Source organism: Rissa tridactyla, chromosome Z (assembly GCF_028500815.1).
Source record: "Rissa tridactyla isolate bRisTri1 chromosome Z, bRisTri1.patW.cur.20221130, whole genome shotgun sequence".
NCBI lineage: Eukaryota > Metazoa > Chordata > Aves > Charadriiformes > Laridae > Rissa > Rissa tridactyla.
In genome coordinates this window covers 34,221,134-34,243,621 of record NC_071497.1, presented here as the reverse complement: position 1 = coordinate 34,243,621, position 22,488 = coordinate 34,221,134, and the positions used below count along the sequence as shown (strand labels likewise).

Below are 22,488 nucleotides of genomic sequence, written 5' to 3'. Positions count from 1 at the left end.
AAGTTCTGCGCAGGAACCCCTCACAGCCCCATACAGGCAGGAGTCTAAGAAATGCAGTTGCCCAACCACCGAGCACACTGCAGGGACTCCTCTCCAACAGGAGAAGAGACACTTCTGAAGAGACACTTGGTTTTTCCAAGAGGTTCAGTCAACCTCAACGTACTAATGAGAACCATTTCTCTAACGCTTGCATATTGTTCTGAAAGAGGCAGTGGACATGCTTTGGGTATGCAGGTCATTTCTCCCTTGCTAAAGAAACAAACATGCAAAATCATTTTGTTTGTTTTAATTGATCACTGGTTAAGTCAAGTCGTAATACATTTCAAAGCAAAATATTCTGTTCAAGGACATTGTGCCAAACATTAAATCTACTTTTAAACAAGGCTTAATGTTATCTTTATATACATACAGGTATAATTTTCATTTCACTAGTAGCAAAATTACTCAGTACATTGACTTTCCTGAAAGATAGCAAAAGTAGGACTTTAATATCTGTTATGTCCTTCCACACACCCCAAACCAGAAAAATCACAGGTATAGAAAGTACAATCACAACTACAGGTAAATACAATAAGGACGTCAGAGCAAGCGAAGTCCTTATCAGAGATGACAATCGCTTCTAGAAGTCTACATTGCAAATATACAGTACATTCCACTAAAGAGTTTTGGGAGTTCTCACAATGCCTCTTAATCCCCTTTTGGTAATAAAAAACTTCCATGACAACATGTATCCTTCATAAAAATTAGTGAATTTGTATTTTTGGAGCTTATGTTGGAAACTTATTGCAGTCTAAACTGTGGTCTACAATAAGCTCACCCAAACAGAGAGCAAGCAAGCATTGCCAGATTCATCAAAATCCGAACCACAGCTCAGCTAAGTCACCCTTTGCTCCTGGTCACTGGGCATCCAGCAGCTACAGCTACTCTGCACCAGGGACAGAGCCAAGGGGTAGGAAATGATACATTCCTCCTACGGCTTTCACAGATCAATCACCTGCAAGTTCTTGACAGAGAATGTTGACTGACTCATAAAGCACAGGTAACTGTACAAGACTAATTTGAACTTATTTACAAAGTGTTCGTTACACTGCAATTGTTAGACAATTGAGAACACAGCTAAGAAGCAACAAGGTTTCCACATTTATGTTACCCTGAAATATTCCCGTGAGCAGCAGAGGAGGCGATGGCCAATGACTATGCAAACCTACTGCTGATGCTGGCAAAACTGCAGTCTGGCCTCGGGAGGTGGAATGGTGCACATAACCCAGCAGCCCCAAAAGGCAGTCGAGGTTTCAGTTATACTAAACTCTGCTATGGTTTGTGCAAAATACCGATCCTGTGTAAGCAGCTTTGAGACATAGTTCACGTTCAGGAAGGAACCGTTACTCTGTGCTTGGCAAGATAACACTGGAGGAACTTTTCAGAATTAGCAAGAAAAGGGAGGTATGCAAGGCATTTTTCATGAGCACTAGTTACCCTCACAGGTGAAATGCCAAGGATTTTGCCACTGTGCCAAGGAAACCAGCACTGTTGTAGGTTTTCCATTCTGTATTTGCTGAAGGAAGCTACCATTGATTAGCAAAGTATCCAAACTTTACCCAAGTGACAACACAGAGGAACTTTTCCTTCCAGGCCTGATTTCACAATTGGCTGCCCACTAACAATATTGAGCGTAACCCCATGATTTAATATGAATGTAAGTGCGTAACTGCTCATTTTCTTTCTCTCCCCTGCTGTTAAGGTCAAGGAAATCTGACAGCACTGGGAAACACCACACAGGCATGCCCAAGGTTAAACAGACCAACTGATTTCCTCCAACATGGTCAAAGCACATCACTCTTCTCCATTTGGCAGGTTCTAGCCACACACATTCTTTAACACCAATTCTTCTCACATCTATTTTAAAAGGTAAGTTGCCTGACTCTCCAGATCTAACAGCAATGTAACATAAGCAACAATTCAGAAATAACTAGTGGAAATGTGCCCTATGGTTTTATAAGCTCTGCTTCATAGCAACTTCTGCCAAAAAGGCCAAGCACTTCGTACTGCCACTTGTCTAGAGCCAGTCAGTAGCACTTCTAAAAGGGCTGGAAAAGCAGGATACAAACCAGGTTTTCTTCTACTAGTCTAGACCTGTTTTTAGCAGAGGAGTAGTAGGAATAGGTCAATGAAGAGAGAATTAGAAAACAACATTTGAGATGTAGGTTAGAGTCTGGATGTTCTTCTACACTCTTCCCCTAATCTATACTGCATTGTTTTTCTTTGCTCTTGCAATAAACATGTCAAGCTACTCACTTTTAAGAGCTGGATCCTGGTAGGCTGCAAAGAAGGTATGGTATTATTCAGTTGTCATTAACAGACAAAAGAATGACAAACATGGGCCAAAAGGCACCATGATTTGCTGCAAGAGTCAAGGAGGTACTTCACAATAAAACTACAAGTGCCATGTGTGAAGTCTGGTAGACACAACATCAACCTTCTGGCAACAGTCACCTCAACCTTTACAGTAAGCAGAAGATATTAAGTCTAGCTTTCAGGGAATGATTTCACTTCCAACATTTAAAAATTTAACTGTTCCATGAATAGTAAGCATGAATGAAAAAAAATATACATTTTAAGCCCAATGAGAATTCACAGTACCTCATCAAGTCTCAGCTTAATGTAGCCTATTCTAAAAGCTTTTTGGCTTGTGGACATTAATATACAGATAGAGTGGAATTTGTATGTAATAGTTTGAGTGCAGTCCTATCCCATACAGCATACAACCAATTATCAATGAAGTACAGAGTGTGAGAACGGTTGAGAAGCCCCTCACAGTTTTTTTATCATTTTTTATTACTGTTTCAAGATGAATTCAAGCAGAATTTCTAGACTTTTTCTCCCGAATGACCCTCCCCTTTAAAAGCAACATTAAGACTCAATATATATTTATATAAAATCTACCTTAACCTCCCTCCTCCCAGATTCCTGTAACTAAAAAATTTAATATATAAGCCTTACACTATGGAACACCTTCAGTGGTCCTCATGCTGCTTTATCTTGTAAAGAACACAACAATTAAATTTACTGTGGTCATGTTCATCACTTGCATATTTGAAGTTTGCTTACAGGGCTACACAACTAAATGACATAGTTACACACAAAAAAACAAACCCCAAACAAAAACAAAACCAAAATAGTTTAATTGTCAAGATTTGAGACTTACCAAACTGAGCCTCTCACAGATTCTTGGCACCAAAATTCAACTACATAGAAAGGAGGAGGACAAAGGAATCAAACGGTTCTCCCACTGAGGACCAGAGCTGATTAAGCCACAAAGTAAGTTGAGGGGTCCTGTCAACCTGATTGAAGTTTCACTAACTATCAAATGGTTCTTGGAAAAATCCACAGCCAAACTTAATGATTTTCCATAATTTTAAAAAGGGGGAATCAATTTTAAGAGATCTTCAGTTCCAGATAAAACTATTGCACTCATGTTTCCCTCCTCACTTAAAATTACATCTAAGGTTCTTCTCCACTGTTAAAGAAAATTTTGCAAGCAAGAATAGGGAAATAAAAACATAGAAATACAGACATCCAGAAAATGCTATCAAACATACAAGGCAGAGAAAGATATTTTGCTCCCAATTTTCTGTTTTAAGTTATAGACATATTTCAAGAGAAGAGCAATTAAAAATGTGTCCCTCAAAATTAAGTATTACTATGTGCTGAAAGTTAAACTGTGCTGAAAGAAATTAAATATGTGCAGAAAGGAATGTGAGTTTTTAAAGTAGCCCTACCTTACTAAAAGCAGCTCCCTCAGAAATACTTAATCTCTCAGCTGTATATAGGAGTGCAGCCAATCACAGTCATTATATATCTGTGTGTGTCTTTTTAAACCTATTACTAGATATCATTTGCCCTAGAACTGTGAAAAACCATGCAGGTCTCCAACAAACCTATCCTACCAGCAGAAGCCTTTCATTTCAATGGATGCAGTCCATGCATACAAAGAATTAATGAAGTGTCCCTAGAGAAAAAGATTAGCTCTTAGTGTAAATCAGACGGCGAGTTACCTGTTTTTATGAAGAAATTTACTGAGATTTAAGACTGCCTCAAAGCAGTAACTGAAATACAACTGCAGCTATAATATATAACCATAAACTTCCTCATCCATAACTGATTCTGGCTTCCATCTTAAAAAAAAAGAAAACAAAATCACAGTAGCTGAATATATATGTGAATATATACACACAAAATCTTTTATCAGAGGTTCGTAAGTAACTGTATTAGATCTGAGCTTAGAGACTATAAATTGCAACCTGTGTTCACAAGTGTCTAACCCACCAGTTCTCAGGCTGGCATGGCAGTGGAAAATCTCATCCAACACACTGTTCAGGTGGCATTAGAATCTCATGTTTTCTGTTCAGATGTTGCTCAGCTAAACAGTTACTGCTGATAATGGTACAGCTTCCCTCAGTTAAACATGCAAAATAGATAAAATGGCAAGATGATCAAAAAATATCCCCTTGAATGCCGAACTGCAGTGTTTCAAGAGACTGCCGCCAAAGCTTTAATACCACAACACTAAATTTTCAAACTTGATATGAAAATTGTACTTTTGTTATCACACAGGGTATAACAGTCATTGGTCATTTGCATTCATTCACCCCAGCACTAATGAAAACCTGCCTTCTGAATAGGAATGAGAAAACATGTAAAGTTCTCTATCAAGTTGTGTCTCTACTCATCTTGCACTAGCTAGTGCATTGAAGGTAGGTGAGCAGAAATGCAACAGGCTACCAATACACCCCATGTTTTCACAGACACTGATGTCATGCATATCTCAAAAAATACAGAAGTTCAGACATGCAGCAAAATGTGTTCAAGCACTTTAAATGCTCTCCAGATTATAATGAGTAATGTAGTATTTACTCAGACAAATCAAAAAAACATTTTGTGCTTACACTTCAAGTTTCAGAATAATATTATTTCTATCCGATTATCTTAAGACCAATGGAAGGAATGTTCCACTGAAATCAGAAGCAAGAGATACCATTTAAAGAAGTAGGAAAATAAGCACTGGTCAGAGTATAGCCTTCCAAAGGTTCATAATAAATAACAAAACAGCAGGAACATGCAGACCTTAAAGTCAAGATTTGTTTCTAGATTCATGATACGTAAAAAAAAATTAAAAATCAAGAACAACCCTGGCTGACTTTCCCACATTTGGGGTCTTTTTGGCTAAAAAACTGTTAATTTATTTTAAGGAACACAGGCATTGTCAGAAAACATTATTTACAGAATGATTATCAGATTGATGACATAAAGTACAGATGAAAAATATACATCCTCAAGTTTGAGATAAGCCAAGCAAATTCATTGCTGGTAACTAAAGCACTTTGAATAAGGCGACAGACACCAAAACAAAACTGAATCACAAAACTACTGAAAGTAACAGACAAATTGGAGAAGGTAGAGGTAAAGCAAAGATCAATGAAATTGGAATGATTTATAATTAATGACAGTATACCAGAAATCATGGAGCTTCATTAAAATTCTATTTTACCATATATAAAACTGAAAGGAAGTCTTTACTCCCAGATTGTGATTTCTTCAAGTACTGAGCAGCTGTTTTCTTAACGCATCTATGTAATGCTTTGTACTCTACATCTTACAAAATACATCCCCATATTTAAGTGCATGATTAGAAACTGTGCTGAAATCATGGAAAAATGCTTCATAAGTCATAGGTGCAATAAAGTCACAACAATGCTCAGCTCCAGTTTTTGGAAGTAGTTTTGTACAAGGTGAAGTTTTAGAAAAGGGACTTTGATCCCTGGTTTTCGAATTCTGACCATGCATCGTTCAATTCCATGAAGATCATTTTGGCATACTGCTCATAAGGTTGTCCCGTGGCCTGAAAACAAACAGAACATATTAGAAGCATAAAAATATTAGGAATTATATGACTTAGCAAATGTAAGAGGGGTGGGATGTTTCTTATCTTATTCAAGAACTTTAGACTGCTGTGCGAATACAATTTTGCAGCTCTCTCCAATCTTATCCAAAGTGTGCCATGAGTATTTTAAACAAAGCCAAAGCCTTGGTTTCCTTACATTACTTCAAACTTTTAGTGCAATTCATAAAAAACTGAAACTTAGCTAAAACCATTTTTCAAAGTTGTGTTTTTCCTAAACAGTTTTAGTTAATGATCAAATCCAGTAATTTTTGGAATTGCTTCCTGACAGACCGTGCAGTAGTGTACAAGAATAAAATTTAAGCACTGTTTAAGACAACTCCTTTTGGATGGGATTTCTTGGAGAAAAATCTGTTGCTAATTGTGGATCACATTCAGATTCAACATTAATGATATAGCACTTCCCATGCATTTGCTCCATACTCCAACAAAGACAGTACGCTCCTGATTCCCTGCGTATTTCACAGCAGCATGGCCTCTGGGCCAGCCCAACCCCCATGGTTAGTAAAGATCTAGTCCCACAAGACGAGTCATTTTAACAAGTTCTTTCAACACAAAAAGGAAGCCCCAAAGCCCTCTCCAGTATCTTTCCACTTCTCCTGACCCTTGACTTTTGCCAGTTGGAATACTTTATAGACCCTTTTAGGGACTGCTTTAACTCAAAGCATCAGAAAAAAAAAAAGGAAAGAAGAAAATCCCTCAAAAAGACTTGTGTTCTGACACTGATGTGTTAAAGGGGCTTAATGAAAGCACCAAAAAACCACCACAAAGATGGAGGAAGCCACATGGCCAAGAACAGCAAAGGATGCGGGGCAGAAAAAAAACAAACAATGTCTTGTTCCTCTGTTATGGATACAGAGATGACACAGGACTTAGACTACCGCTCACTGAACCACCAGTGAAGGCAAGCCTGAAAATTCAAACAGGTATATTCAACAATTATCTTTATATCTAAAACACAGCCTAGAGCAATGACTCAGAAGAAGCAGCTACCTTCATAAACTGGGAGACTAACAAACAGCAATGGAAAGCATTAAATATTTTAAAAAGACAACTGGAATGTCATATTCATCAAGTATTTTTCAACTGCTAATTCATTTACTCTAGTGAAATTTATTTTTTCTAGTTCCCAGTAAAGTCATCTAGTAAAGGAGGTTCAACATTTTTTCCCTACCAGTTTTGTTGTGACAGCCTCTGAGTCTTCATATACTGGTGAATAGTCCTAAAAGACCTGAACTATCAGCTGGCAGAAATAAAGCAGATTCCACTAATCAGCATTAAACCTGCCAGCAGTCAGAACCCAGCGTAACTGACTGGGGCTCAGCACAACCTTCGCAGGATCTTTCATTTGTTAACATTTATCTGTTGAATTCTGTACTGTGTCAGGATGACACGAAAAATCCTGTACTACCTGAATGCAGTTCAGAAGACAGTAGAAGCAAAGAGAAGAGCACCTAGGGCGCTGATCAAGAAGCAAGGCTGTAGCATGCGTCAGTGACTAGTATGGTGTGGTAAAAGCAGTTTTATACTCCTTCTAAACGGAAGAAGATCAGAGGAACACACTCACCTTATCCGGATGAACTACAAGCACTGCTTTCCTGTAGTACTTCTTTACTTGTTCAGGAGTTACTAGATCTGCAATGCTGACTGGTTTCCACTTATTTTCCCCTTCCCAAAGTACGGTATGAAGAGTGGATATTAATGCTCTGATATTTCTCTCCTTTCCTTCAATCCATTCAAGGATCTGGGAAAACCAGAATGTATAGAACTGATTGCATCACTGTAAGCACTCTCAGTCTATCTAGAGACAACCTTCAGTCTGTAGAAGACTACAAGGTTAAGACCCAAGTACAGTTGTCTTGCTGCATTCACCCCCTAAGTCCAACTGTCTCAATACATTCTTCTTTGTGGCACCCACATCATTAGCTATCCAAAAGTGGTATTTTGCATCTGCCACTAGGGAGTAGCTCATTGTTATTAGTTTATTGCACAAATCCAGTCATTGTAAGAGAAGTTACTGAGATAGTTAATTTTACAGGGTTTTGCAATACGTAGTGACAAGAGAACTGGCAGGAGTAATTAAAAACATCTGTTACAATTACATTAACTTCCTGTCAGGGCACAACATTAATTTACTAAAATTCTTACTTGATTTGTACGAAAGTTTCAGATCATGTATATTAGTAGTTAATGTTTACTTAAGCAACCTGCAGGGGTGCAATAACTAAAGCGTTCTTTCAGATATCCCCATGAAAGTTGATTAGAATAACTGTCCATTTCACAGACTTTAACAGCAATATTCAAGCCACTGTGATATAGCGATACAGTATCTTCACTGAACACCGTGATATGCAATATGAAAATCTCTGCCCTCTATCAGCAACAAGTATGGTAAATAAAAATCTGTATTTATTTCCATTTATGGTGATTTATGCGAAAAGGTACCCATGCAAGCTGTATACACTTTCTTTAGGTAAGGAGGCAGCATCCCTCCAAAGTTCTTTTATAAACTTCTCTAAAGCACCATGAGGACTACAAAACTGAAAGTATATTAATATGTGATGTTAGCAATGAGTAATACATCGCAAAAATCTGAGCACCTGATCAGGTAAACCCCCACAGACTAGCTCTACAGCCCATCTCCAGAATTGCAACTGTTAGTAATTTCTCAGGACAGCAGTAGCACTTGCTAACTGGCAAATGAAAGTGGTCACCCTGAAGACAGGTGTTCTCACCTGCCTGTTTTTTAAATTGTAGTTTTGTATTACCAGCCAAATCCATTTTTTAAGGAGACCTTTGGGAACACGAGAGATAACGAACAGTCCTGGCTTCAAGAAATGGACTCTGACAAGAAAACAAGTTCTTATATTCTCCAAGCTTAGCTGAAAGAGAAACTCGTGTTCTATCCACACACTTTTTGTGCTATTGTCACTGCTGCTTCATTGCCAACTGACTCTTGTTCACACTAATTAAATTCTACAGTCATATGATTAATACAGATAAGGTTTCATTCTCCTTTATTGGTTTGCTCTGTTAGTCATTGTATCCTTCTGCTCTATCAGCAGTTCTAAGCTTAAACTCAGATTTTCACTTAAATCAATATCACTGTTAGACAAACCTTAAGTTTCAAGGGGTCCATATCTTTAGACATTTCTTGTTTTCTCATCTCAGCAATGGTCTTTGGTCCCTTTTTGTCAGATTTAGCCGAAAATCCTTGATTAGATAAAAGATCCTCAAAGTCATTTTCTGAAACCTTTGGCTTTTGACCTATGAAAGGAGAAAAACATTAAATGAAAAGTTACATAGCAGAATACATTAATGGAGGGAAATATACTGCACTTAGATACACCTGCATGACATTTGTCACTAAGACGATAAATATGCTTCAGGGATTTGATAAACTCTGCAGACTAACAGAAAGATAGGAATAAAAGGGATCACTGGCAAGCTTTCAGTCCAGCAGACCAGAACCTCATGTGCATACAGGTGACTAAGTACTTCCATGTCCTCTTTTTTTAAAAATTGAGTAGATCTGAGGGAATGCACATCTATCTATTCATGATTTCAGAAATGGTTCCATTTTTCCACTATAAAGTAATTCTAACTGCTGTGCAGCAGTTTTTCAAGTGACTCAATACTCTGGTCAAAAGTATGTAGTCAACATTTAAGTATGTTGAAACTTATGCAGAATAATGAAGGAATAAAATATCAACCTCCAGCTGAGGTACAGCTGCTCTCAAGGATAAGGAATCATGACATTTCTTGCCCTGTTTCAATATTTCATCATGCTAACTTATTTTTTTCCCCTGTTCTCCAATGGGACTTCCCTGTGCGGCAGCTTATGCCCACTGCCTCTCCATCCTGTCACCTCTTTCCAGATACAGATCAACAGAATCATTTAAATTTACAGAAGTACCTGTTGTTCACTTATATGCCAGTTAAAGGGAGGCACAATCCTAATACCAAAACACCAGGAAAATAAAATTTTCCAAAAAGGTTAATGTAAAAGAGGCCATGCCCATCCTTATACCTCTAGGTTTGCCTATTCAGTTGGAACACCTTAAGGGAGTGGTTCCAAGAATGATTCCACCTTGTTTGATTTCGACCTTTCCTATCCTTGTTTGAAACACAATCTAGGAAGTTTTACTTCATTTTATTTTTTTTTTTAAGACTAGCTACTATTCTTCAGCTAGGAAAAATGCTGCATCCTTTTACCCGTGTATCACAAGTGGACTAGCATGAAGTAACATTATCAACCACATCTACCTGGACAGATCAAATTTATCTTTCTAACCCAGTGATACAAAACCAGTACCCATGTGGGTTGGTGAATATAGACTTGAGATTTTATGCCCAAACTTGCAAATAACTGGGCGATGGTCAGCTTGTCTCTGCGATATTCTAGTGTAGCTTTGCAAAAGCAGAACACCAGATTTGCAAAGCTCTTTCTGATTTCAACTAGATACAACATAAACGTAAATAAAAGGATGAAGACACAAGAGTTTCCGCAGCTACCAGCGCATCTGACCAACTTTCCACAGGCCATTATAAGTAATGCCTTCAGAAAACTTACCAAAGCTGGGGGTTCTGACTCCTCTTTCTTCTCGTCCTCCAATAACACTGAAGTTTACTGTGTAATTTGGTTTAGCTGCTGTGCTAGATTTAGTCTGGGACTGCCATGAAGTACTTTGTGGTTTTGTGGATTTCTGCCACTGATTTCCCAACTTCTGAGATGGAGCAGTCTTCTGACCAAAGCCACTACTCGAGAGTCCACCACCGGAGGAACCTAACAATAAACACTAAATTAGTTTTTCATCTTGGGATCTATCACCTGCTCAGTACAAGACAGTTTGGTCTTGACATATAACCACAGAGTTTACAGTGATATCACTATACAAGAGAAAGTGTAACAGAAAAGTGTGTGTAAAATGAATTTGAGAGTCTCATTAACAAGTAACTGGGATGGCAGGAGCTACAGCCATTACTGAAAGTCTTCCAGCATTGTTTCTTTTCTGTTTATATAGCATTCCCAATTAAGCAGCTTTCACTCTCATAACTTTTCTTCCAGAACAATGACTTGTATGTGAAGGCCAAAAAACTATGAAAAATACAACACCGAGCCTAAACTCCAGTTCTTAAAACTCCCTGAAAATTCAATTCAAGCCTGAGAAGGTTAACTAGCACAGTGACATCTGGCTGCTTGTTAATGCAGTCATTTTTCCTATTGAAAGTTAACTGAAAGACGAATTTTTCTAAATCCTGCTAAAATCAGTGCAATTTCTTCCACTGGTTCACTGTGCACTACACCTGCATCTCCAAATCAAAGACAAATTTTTTTTTTTTTCCACTGTCACACCATCTGTAGATTTAACAAGTCCATTTTAACCTGGAATTACTAAACTAGAAAGTTTTTGTTAGTTGTTTACTGCAGAGCAGCCTCATTGCTACTGCTTTAACACTGGAATTTTTGCAAGTAATTATACACAGACAATATAAATCTAAACATTATACATTACCTTGTGTTTATATAAGATAATACCAATAGGATACTCAATCAAACACACAATGCTAACTGCCCAGGCAAGAAGATAAAACCTCTGTCAGCCCCAAGCTAAGGGAAAAGCACATTTCTGCAATTCAGCAACTGAGCAACTACAGGCTGTTTCAAATCATTCCTTGGAGTCTTGGCAGCTAGCCACATTTAACAGCCACAAATCAGCCATTTGCTACAGCAGTGTGGTCCTGAAACGCAAGGACCTCAGCTCTTTTTATTGCCCTATAGTTTTTCTGCTGTTTGAGAATGCTGCAGGGCTAGTTCCCAAGTTTGCTACTCTGTAATGTGTCTCATCTTCCATAACTTTTTGTGCACACCACCACAAACTGACAAATGTTCATAATTGGTATTGGTGGACAAGTATGGGCTTTGTGCTTATCTTACAAACATGACAGTTTTGAGTGGCAGAGGTAGGAAGGCCTACTGAATTCAAAGAAAAGTACTGAATTAAAACAACTAACTGTCACTTTGTATCTAACAAAGAATTTAAGCCAACTTTAATTTTATATCCTTCACATTACAGTATCAACAAATGCTACCTCATGCTCAGTTACTGAATAAGCAATCCCTGGTTTCTCTTACCTTCTCAACTGGATTCTGAAGCATTTCTAAATCACAGCTGTGGTTATCTTCTGAAATATTATTCTGGATGTTTCACACAATCTTTGTAAAGATTCAGTCTTTTCTTGTTACTTGTCTGCTCTCAGCAACTGCCTCAAGCTGGTTGTTAATTAAAAGGAAACACTTTCCTTTATTTAAGCTATAAGTTACATTTATTGGTACCAGAAGCAAATCAAACTGTAGAGGCATTAAATATAGTCTCTTAAAAGTAAGATCTTACCTGGAAGACCAGATCCAAGATTTGCAAGATCAGCAAAAGGATCAAAGTTCTGAGATTTAGCCTGGCTGAAAGACAGACCTGAAGACACACTGGACTGGCTCCCTGTGGTAAAAGCTTGACCTGTGTAATAAGAAAATGTATCATGTATTTGATTGACAGAATGAATAAAAGTACTACTTCCACAACACCTCGTGTAAACCTCCCCAGCATTCTGCTCCATGACATCTTTTACCATGACAAGAATCACCATTACTATAGACAACTGCAACTCTTTGGTTCCTCTGCCTTGAACTTACTCTGAAAAACTACACAAGTGCCTTACTAAAGGGGCATTTAAACACAAGACCATGGACTCTTTTAAGAAGCAAAGCAAAAAGGCATGAAGACATGTTCAGCATTTTCAAGTGATTAAACTGACCAAGTCTGAAGTGTTCCTTATTCCATCTAATGTAAGAATTTCATTTCATAATACCTTCAAAAAGAGGCTTCAACTGTGGTGATGCTACGTTGCTGGCTGCTGAGGAATCTGCCCAAGAATCCCATCCACCTAAGAGATCTGGGTGACTTGTAGAAGATGATATTTTAGGTGGCTCCGGTGCCAAATTCCCTACAGAAGAGAAAAAGAAATCTTTTGATTATTCTTTTAAGAAAACCATCGCAATAATGGATATTCTGCCTATACCAATACAACTGTGTGCTACAGTGGCCAACTACATGACTTGCTTAAATTTCTCCATAACACACGCACACAGTGTTAAACAGGACTCAGAAGGGTTTTACCACTGGAATTCCTTTGTATTTGAAACATCCTATGCACTTCATAGAGAAGATATTTTCACACACAGGCAATGCTATGAATTTAACTGCTTGAGTCTCCTGGGTAAAAGCACTAGCTAAGGGATGGCTTCAGGGCACGCTGCTGTTCCCGACAAGACAGCAGGTAACCAGAAAGCATCAGTGCTTCATGAAATGGTACTCTGTATCACTCAGCAGCCTGGGTGCTACACAAGTGGAGCCAGGTCACTTCAAACTTCAGGTTTGCCTACCCCAGGCCTCGTGTGACAAAGGGAGCTCTTCACAAACTAACAGCCCTTTTAAGTTCAATATATGAATGAATTCATGCAATTGAAGAGTAGGATACAGGAACAGTGAACTCTTCTGCGAAAAGATTGAGAATCACTAGCTCCATGGATAAAAGCCACTTTTCTATGTGCACAGCAAAACCACCATGCCAACTGAAAACAGACCATGAAACAGTCTCATTCAAAAGGACACAAGGGTGCTTCCACTAACTTCTAGGAAGCGTCACATCCAACATAGGGTTATAACTGCCACCCTTGACGCTTGCGAACAGTTCCCCCCTTTCTCACTTACACACGGTATGAGGTGAGCCATCCTCAGAATGAGAGGTCCTAGCTATGGAACACAAAGCTGTGTGCCAGCTCTGAGCACCCTCTTTGAGCACAGCTTGTAGGGACCACAGTGAAGCAGGACAGCTTTTGAACGCAACCACCCCTTTAATGCCAGGACAACAGTCAGTGGTACAGGGAGATGTGATATTTCAGAAAAAACAGTATGTTTACTGCTGCTCTAAGACATTTCAAAGAGCTAGAGTTTGGAAAGCTAACCCAGCCATCCTTACAAAAACAGTAACATTTTGATGCTTTGGATGTTTTGAGATGATACTACATCACTGCTTTTCACTTGTCTCAGCTTCTCCACTTGACATTCTGAACATTGATACCAAAACATAAAAGCTATTTTACCTTATTTGAGGAAATAATTTGAAGCAAATTAAATATCCCCTCCACCACCTCAATCCACTAATTCTATTTATACTTAGATCTTACAGTTGCAAAGAGGGCACATCAAAAACAATGCAACAAATGTCTGCTAAGTGCCTGTATTACAGCAATCATTGCTGCTGCATGTGAAGGAAAACATCAGAACAAAATGCATGAAGTAGCTGCCAAAGTCTTCTGAAGGTATAGTACAAATTTCAGCCCCTTCTCCAGACCTCTGAAGCCATGTGAGAAACAGTATATATTTGCTTCAGTACTCAGGACCCCATCTGTCCACTACACAGCTGTGTCACTGGCTATAAACGTTGAAGTATCCAAAAGCATCTATTCATCAATTCAGAAATTTGCTGTATTATACACTATTGCCAAACTTTCAGTGGGCCTTCAATTAATATTAGTATTAATTTTTAAGCTAGAAATAATTTTGGTTTATGATCTCCGCTATTACAAATTTTTTTTTTACAGGGCCATGAGGAAATTTACAACTACTTACAGAATTAACTATGATAAAACGAAGCTGTAAGAAAAAAGAATAAACTGCAGCCGAAGGCATTTGAAAGATTGAGAACACACTGCAGGAATCAGGTGTTTTATAACTGCTAGTTTAAGAGCAGTCAAGTTCATCACCTCCCACACCCTGAACAAAGCAGGGAGTAGCCTGTCACTATGTACGGCAGAAAATTCACTTTGAACAGTACAAGATCAAATACATCCATTACGCTATCAGGAAAAGCTGCAACAATGGAGTACAATATACTGAACAGGTAAGATGTACCTCCTGGAAGCATTTAATTTAATCTTATGCTATATTCTTTCTAGTTGTATAACTTGGGCATTACAATAGATTTTAACATCAAGAAATAGCATTACCAACATGATACCCTGACTTTCACATATTCTGAAGAGGTGTGACAAGACCACATGCTGAACCCCTTATTTTCTAACCCGGCACACTGGAGTTCATACAGACACATTAAGGTAAAGGAGAAGAATATCTAAAGAAAGGGTAAAATATGAAGCTTAGCTAAATATTCCAAAAATTGAAGCAACTGAGATCACAGGCAAGCAGATCCATACCTGCTTCTCCCTTAAGTTCTTCTTTAATGCACATATTTATAATCCTTAGCCATACAGCAGTAAACACCACAGGAGGTCAGGGCATAGTTCTTTACTAACACTGATCAAACCAAGCTAAGATGTAAGAATAAGTTGATGGTAATCAGATCACATTTTCCGGCTTCCCAAAATAAGAGACCTGTGTTTTACTATATCCTACACACAACTTACATCAGGTTTTCTTTATTTAACTTGTCATCTCTACAGGAAATCCTTTAATCACAGAGGACAACGGGATTTTCTGTGAATCAAGAGGCTGGTTTAGTATGATGCAGTTTTTTAACCTTGTCTAAAGCCTGACTGAGAACACAGTCACCACAGAAACTAAAAAGCTCTGAAGACTGCACTGGTCTTTTGATCATCTTCCACATCTGCTATCTTTTGATCAGGTCAGTTCATTCTCACAGAGGGAAATACATTCCTGACTTGACTTGCATTACAGACAACCTGCTACTGGCATATCCAAATGAATCAATTCTGTTCTCAAAAATACTCACAGAACAGATACCTACTAAGGAAAAATGGACACGCTTCCAGCTACTGACAACAGCTTGTTTTTGCAAGTGTGGCCACTTGCTTTTAAGTTATCAATTCTGAAGTGAACAGCCATCCCACCTACTAGCTACTCTGCCAAATTGCTACAGCTTTTCATAGAAAAATAAATTACCCTGTTAATACACTGCCATTAGCAGCAACTACTCAACATTTTCATATTACAGGACAGAATGCCTTAACAGAGCAGATATACTTTAAAAACTACATTTCCTACACATTGAAATTACATTTTAAAACTCCTATGATTTTAAATTTCAAGATACAATGAGAAATATAAGCCTAAAATTCGAATACTCAAACTTAACATTCATTGAAACGGCTTTTCTCCTGGTATCTGTAGAGGTTTAGTAATTATTTACCACTGAAGAAAGCTTATCCATCACTAGAATTTAATTCTAGACACTTATTACTGCTCCAGCAGTAGATTCACCATATCTCATTGCTGCAGCTTATTTTGAATGAACACTGAAATTACTACTAATTTATTTTTAGTGAGTTTAAAATTCTCTCTCACTTTAATGACCTCAGGTTTGCACTTTCTTCTGCTCACTCAACACAGTTCTTCCAAATACGCCATTTGTCATTGCCCTTTCTTCCACAGTTACTACTTATCATGTTGTTTCACTCACACTCACTCATTTACATTAAAAGCATTACAGCTATTAATATTCCTAACTTTAATATTCCTAACTTCCTTGCTAAAATTGATACCTGTGACTGGCTGGAATGCTAAAGGCTCAAATATATATTTCATTTCAGCTAAAAACATAGAAAAGCTGTCACTCAAAAGGTAAACATAAAGAAGCATGAAATGTCATCCCAATTCCTCCACTTCCACAGGGTTTATAAAGCCTGCATAGCAACAGAGGAAATATTGGAAAACCACTGTATAACAGTAGACTGAAGAGAAGATGAGTACATTTTAAGTATCTTTTCCCTATGTTGACAGAAAGATCCAGAAGTTACATTAAACCAGCAGGTACGCTAAAGCATTTACCAGGATGCAAGTTATCAACCAAAATCAGAAACAGTAAACAATAATAAGCATTGAAGTCATATGTCAAAATGTTTTTTCTTTTTCTTCTGTACTTGTTGAAATGTTGCCAACAGCTTCACATTTATGGTGGTCTCCTTGAGGTTGCCGGTAAACATTTAGAGAGCAGGAATTCACATTTATATATTTTTCGAACTTAAATTTAGTACATAAGAGTTCTCTATCATTTGGCATTGGAGCACCTCTGATACAAGGACAGGCTGAGGGTGCTGGTATTGTTTAACCTGCAGAAGATAACAGCTGGGGGTGGACAATCTTATCAATACGTATAAATACTTAATGTAAAGAAGTAAAGACAACTGAGCCAGATTCTTCTCAGTGCTGCCCAGTGGAAGGACAAGAGGCAATGGGCACACACTGAAACACAGGAAACCCCATTTAAACAGAAGTAGTTTTTTTTTCCTGAAAGAGTAGTTAAACACTGGCACGGGTTGCCCACAGAGGTTGTAGAGTCTGCCTCCTCAGAAATAATAAAAATCAGCAAGGACTTGGTCCTGAACAGCCTGCTCTACTTGACTCTCCTTTGAGCAGGTCAACTAGATAATCTCCAGAGTTCCCTGCCTCTGTAGAGAGATAGATTTTGGCTGAGATGATGGCTCCACAGATCAGTATTGATCAATTCTTCTACTGAACAGAAAAAAGTTATCATCTGTTTGATAACCTCATGTAGTGACATAAAATCAGGCAATTGTACAAGTATACAACTAAAACATACAGCTGTTGCTGTATCTATAGGACAGAACGAAAAATGCTGTAAAGGAAGCAAGCAAATTCTCAGCAGCATCAGCCACAGCTGGAATATAAGGCTTAAATACATGGTAGAGGGGACAATCAGCTGGCTAGCCTTTTATTTCAAAGAGGAAGCCCTTATCTCAGCCAGGCAAATACTGTGTCTTCTTTACCCAGTTTCTCTGTAGCTAACACTCAGACTGCATCACTCAGAGGCAGGGTCAACTACACCGTCTAACAAGGAGGGGCAACCCAAAACTGCGTGCAATAAGCTCTGGGAAGAAAACATTCCTGGATTCAGGGTAAGCAATATGATACCATTATTCCTAACTATCTCTGATTTATAAGTGGGGGCCTGCAGGGGAGGCCTGGGCTGCTCCATACCGGGCACAGTCAGCTGCAACAGACCCATTGCAGGGCACCGCTGAGCCCCTCAGCCAAGATGTTGGTGCCTCTGGAAAAACATGGCACTGCAGCTGTGAGAGGAGTGGGGAAAGTGTTAGAGAAAGAGCCCTGCAGACACCAAAGTCAGCAGAGAAGGAGGGGAAGGAGGTGCTCCAGGTGCCAGAGCAGAGATTCCCCTGTAGCCCATAGAGAAGACCACAGTGGAACAAATATCCACACTGCAGCCTGTGGAAGACCCCATGCAGGTGGACATGCCCTGGATGAAGCTGCAGCCCATGGAGAAGACTCCACGCAGCAGCAGGCTCCTGGGGAACCCGCACTGGACCAGTCTGCTCCTGAAGGTCTGTGCCCTAGAGAGACCCATGTTCTTGAACGACTGTATACCTTGGGAAGGACCCACATGGCAGCAGAGGAACCGTGTGGGGATGAAACAGCAGCAGAGAAGAGCTGTTACAGACTGACCACAACTCCCATCCCCATGGAGAGGACCCACACATTTCTTTGAAAGTCTGATTTTTTTCAAGGGTATGTTTTTCTTTAAAGAATGAGCATGCTTAGAAGCTCTATATAGTAACACTTTGGAAATAACGTGCTTAGGATGGAGATACAGGAAGACCAAACATATCACAAAGCTTTTTGTCTAAAGATTAATAGATTTTAAAATAAATGCAAGAGGAAAAGGCTTCACCAAGAATACATCAGAGAAATTAAATGAAACAAATACGATTAGAGTATTACATAATGTACTCTGTAAGTATATTACCAGAATGCATTGAGGTCAAGAAGGTCCAAGCTAGCCTCAGCTTGCATTTTAAGAACTGTCCATACTATAACTGACTTGCTCATTTTTTTTTCCAAGGCTTCCAGAAAATCTTTAAAATCTGAATAGAATCAAAATAGCATCCTGCCATCTAGAAAGTAAGCTTGCAGGTGTTTGTGTACCCTCAGTTCTAAGGGCTCTCAGAGGAAACTCCAGCTCCTAACAGAAAGTTAGCAATGCTAGAAATCCTCTCTCATCATAAATATTAGCATGACATTATACAGGAATCCCTTGCTACTTGTTGCATTTATATCCACGTTCCTTGAACACAGAGCTAATTAAAACAGCAGCCACAACAAGTGGATCTAATAAGACACTAATCCACCTTGACTAAGCTGAAAGACAAATGCACAGAGCAGCAGAAACTGTTGAGAAACAGAACACCAGAAGCACACTTACCTAAATTTAAGAAATCTGAGCTGGAAGAAGGCGGAATTGAACTTTGCATGGAAGGAACTGTACTAGCTGTAGATGCTGAGGTCGGATTAAGAAAGTCCCCAAAGAGGTCTGGACCAGACAGAGCTTGATTCTCTGAACCTGATGACATTGTGAATGGGTCAAAAGGATCAGCTAAAAAAGAAGCAGAAAACAAAATTATCTTATGACAAATTTTAGAATAAACAAAGTTGAAAAAGCCTTACTCCTCTCGGGGCACAAACAAAAAGTAGAGTTCATGTTGGTAACTGCAGCAGCCTTCCAAGAATTTTTCGTGGCAAAGCATCACCATCTGTCCCTCTCTCTAGACATCTGTACTTTCATGTTGATACAAAAAGTATTTCAGCCATACACAATATGAACAGCAACGTCTTTAAACACAAATCTTCAGCAAGGCTGCATACATGCAATAACATTGTTAATTTCATCCATGTAAGACACCTTAAATTTGAGTTATCATCTGCATACGAACAGAAGAATTACATTTAAATGCTCTAATGCCACACCTCCAAAGAATTTAAACAAAACAGACTATTAAACTACTAAAAAGAACATCAAGTAAAACATTCATACTACCACTTTGACTTGAAGGCATTGGCGACTCTGAGGCAGAAAGCACCGTCAACTCAAGAATGAAAACCAACAGAAGCAAGGCTTTCAAGAGGTCTCTAATGATCACAACGAAGAAAAAACTAATTGGAAGAGTATTTATAGTCAGCATGGGGTAACATGTGACAGTCAGGTGGAATCACGGCTTGAGATCTTCCTGTTTCTGCTGCCCTCTAGGGTCAAAATCCTTAAAAACCCAGGGACTCCTGCCAGATTCACTCAGAACCTGACAAGAAGGAATAACCTCGCCATAGTGTCCTAGCACATTCTGAGGTGATGGCCAAATATCCTCACTTCTGCAATTATCTCTCTCATCCAATTCAAAGGTAGAATGAAATACATACATGACTACTGCCCAGGTGTTTTAAGGCAGGAATAGCTAAAAAAAATTAAAGTAAAAAGTCTCTTTCACAGACTTTTGCCTATGTAAAAAAGGTAAATTAAGTGATTCCTCATTGACCACAGAAACAAAGTTCAATACTGAACTGCTTCAGAAGAAAGAAATATTTGAAATCACCTAAATGCTCTACAAAAACACTTTGCAGCTGTATGGAGATTAAAGCTTTTAGACCAAGTGAATTATGTTTGTGCAAATAAGCTAAAACTTTAGATTTTCCCGGACAATTTGGCTAAAAAACCTTCCCAAGAATCTTACTGAATTATCTTCAGTCAGATAATTACTATTCCCAAAAGTTTAGTCATGTGAGAGAGAGCAAACTATCCATTGATACGAGGAACAGAACTTCTAAACTAAACCACCTTTTTTAAATACCAAATAGGTAGCAGTATCTAACTTGCTATCTATTAGATAGCAGCAATTAACATGCAGGATACAAAGCTGGCAACATAATCAGTAAAAACAGCAAGAAAACACCCTTTAGCAGTACTGTTATCCTACTGATTTGAACAGTAATCTACAGGATTTCCAGTTGCCTAGCAGTCTTACATGATTAACACCGAAAAATCCCACGCAGACATTTGACCTAAGCAGCGCAGCTCTGTACCACATCTAATGCTATTGCTTTACATAAGGTGCAAAAAAGCATGAAGCTATTATAATTCTATGCTTTAGCAAGAGAAATTATTTACACTTGAATTTAGAAAAGGATCTAGCATATGACATGTAGGGGAAGCTATGGATTCTTTAAGAATACTGAATCTCTTTTAATTCGAAATTTGGTAGTTTTCTGTTTACATGGTTTAAAGCTAATAGGATATTGGCAAAATAACAAAATACCTTGATACAGTACAGTAATTTCTCTCCTTCAAGTAGTAAAAATACCTATTCTATGCAATTCTTGCTATAGACCAACATGTCTTCAGAGTACAGATCAAAACATGGTATTCATTTTCTAAGCACAATGCAAGCAACAATATCTATTTGTTAGCCAGCCAAAGAGTACTGATGTTAAATTTACATACCTGAAGACATGGCTGCTGCTGAAGACGTACCCTGAGTACCCTGACACTGACCGCTGAAAAAGAAATCTGTTCCTTGTCCAAGAAGATCTCCAGTGGGCTCTTCCGAAATCTGTGATGCATTACCCACAAAAAGATTGTTCAACAAGTCTGCATTACTTGATGAAGAGTTTATTTCTGAGACAGGTTGTTTCTGTTCTGGTGAAGTATCAGAGTCTAATCCCAGTAAGTCTACATTTTCTTCAGGAAGAGATTTTTGTAACAGCGTAGATGGAGCTTCAAAAAGCAACTCTCCTTCTGTAGTAATAGAGTCTTTTTCATCAACAATTACTGTACTTTCTTCACCTGGAAATGCAGGGAATTCCTCATCTGAAGGCTCACTCTCCTCCCTGTCATCAGATAGTTGAACACGATCATTTTTAGACGAACTGTCCTCTATTCCAGTGTCCAGACCTTTTCCTTCTTGAATAAAAAGAAAACAGCTTTAGGTTATGAAAATTCTTCTGTCAAGTAGGATAAGACAGAGTTATATGGTGAGATCATATGAAATCAATCCTTAATTAATCAAAGCTCACAAAAGAATTGATAAAAAAGAAGGACTAACTATAGCCTACCACCTCTTTGTATAGGGCGGGCAAAGAGGCAGCTCACTACTATACTTGCCACTCTGCAAGGGCAGGTATTATGATTTTTTTCAAAATAAGACTGACTTGGACATTCATCACAGGACATCGTACCACTTACCACTCAGTAACTGCTGCGCCATTCAATGACAGCATAGGCAGTTACTGACATTTTTGCCAACAAAGCAAAACCCAGAAAAAGAACCTATACATGCACTATAAAGTTATATTTTCTCAGTCCATACATACTGATCTGGACCCCACTAGCTAGTCTACTTTATTTCCTCTGTTCCTCAGCCAGCCTAAGTCGGTCTGTGGGAATGCAAAGGCTTCCTTGCAGACCTTTAAGATTTCTGCAGAAAAAGAAAAATTTAGTTCAGCATTTAAGTTACACACAGTACCAAAAAACATTACTTGGTGTTTATCCAAATGAAGCGGAATGACCACTTGTTAACCTGCAGAGCTCACTCTTTAAATAGCTTTTTCTCATGGGCTGGTGAAATGGCGTTTGCTGCTGCATGAGAAGGCAGAAGCACTCATTGGAAAGCATACAAGACAAACACACAA

The 22,488-nt window shown here is 38.5% G+C and overlaps 1 protein-coding gene across 4 annotated transcripts in view; it reads right to left on the bottom strand.

The window, feature by feature from the left end:
* Positions 1 to 271: 271 nt before the first annotated feature.
* GAK (cyclin G associated kinase) overlaps positions 272 to 22,488 on the bottom strand; it is a 76,900-nt gene continuing 54,683 nt past the window's right edge. Inside the window, exons 21-28 of one of the 4 annotated variants that reach the window (XM_054186504.1) lie at positions 21,302 to 21,760; positions 19,235 to 19,405; positions 12,827 to 12,961; positions 12,355 to 12,474; positions 10,533 to 10,745; positions 9,078 to 9,226; positions 7,527 to 7,703; positions 272 to 5,899 (exon numbers count right to left, since the gene is read on the bottom strand). In XM_054186504.1, coding sequence (XP_054042479.1) covers positions 5,798 to 5,899; positions 7,527 to 7,703; positions 9,078 to 9,226; positions 10,533 to 10,745; positions 12,355 to 12,474; positions 12,827 to 12,961; positions 19,235 to 19,405; positions 21,302 to 21,760 — 1,526 coding nt within the window. In that variant the 3' untranslated portion in view covers positions 272 to 5,797. Of the gene's footprint in view, positions 5,900 to 7,526; positions 7,704 to 9,077; positions 9,227 to 10,532; positions 10,759 to 10,778; positions 12,234 to 12,354; positions 12,475 to 12,826; positions 12,962 to 19,234; positions 19,406 to 21,301; positions 21,761 to 22,488 lie in introns of those variants that run through there. The other 3 variants (XM_054186505.1, XM_054186506.1, XM_054186507.1) reach the window with 3 other exon arrangements.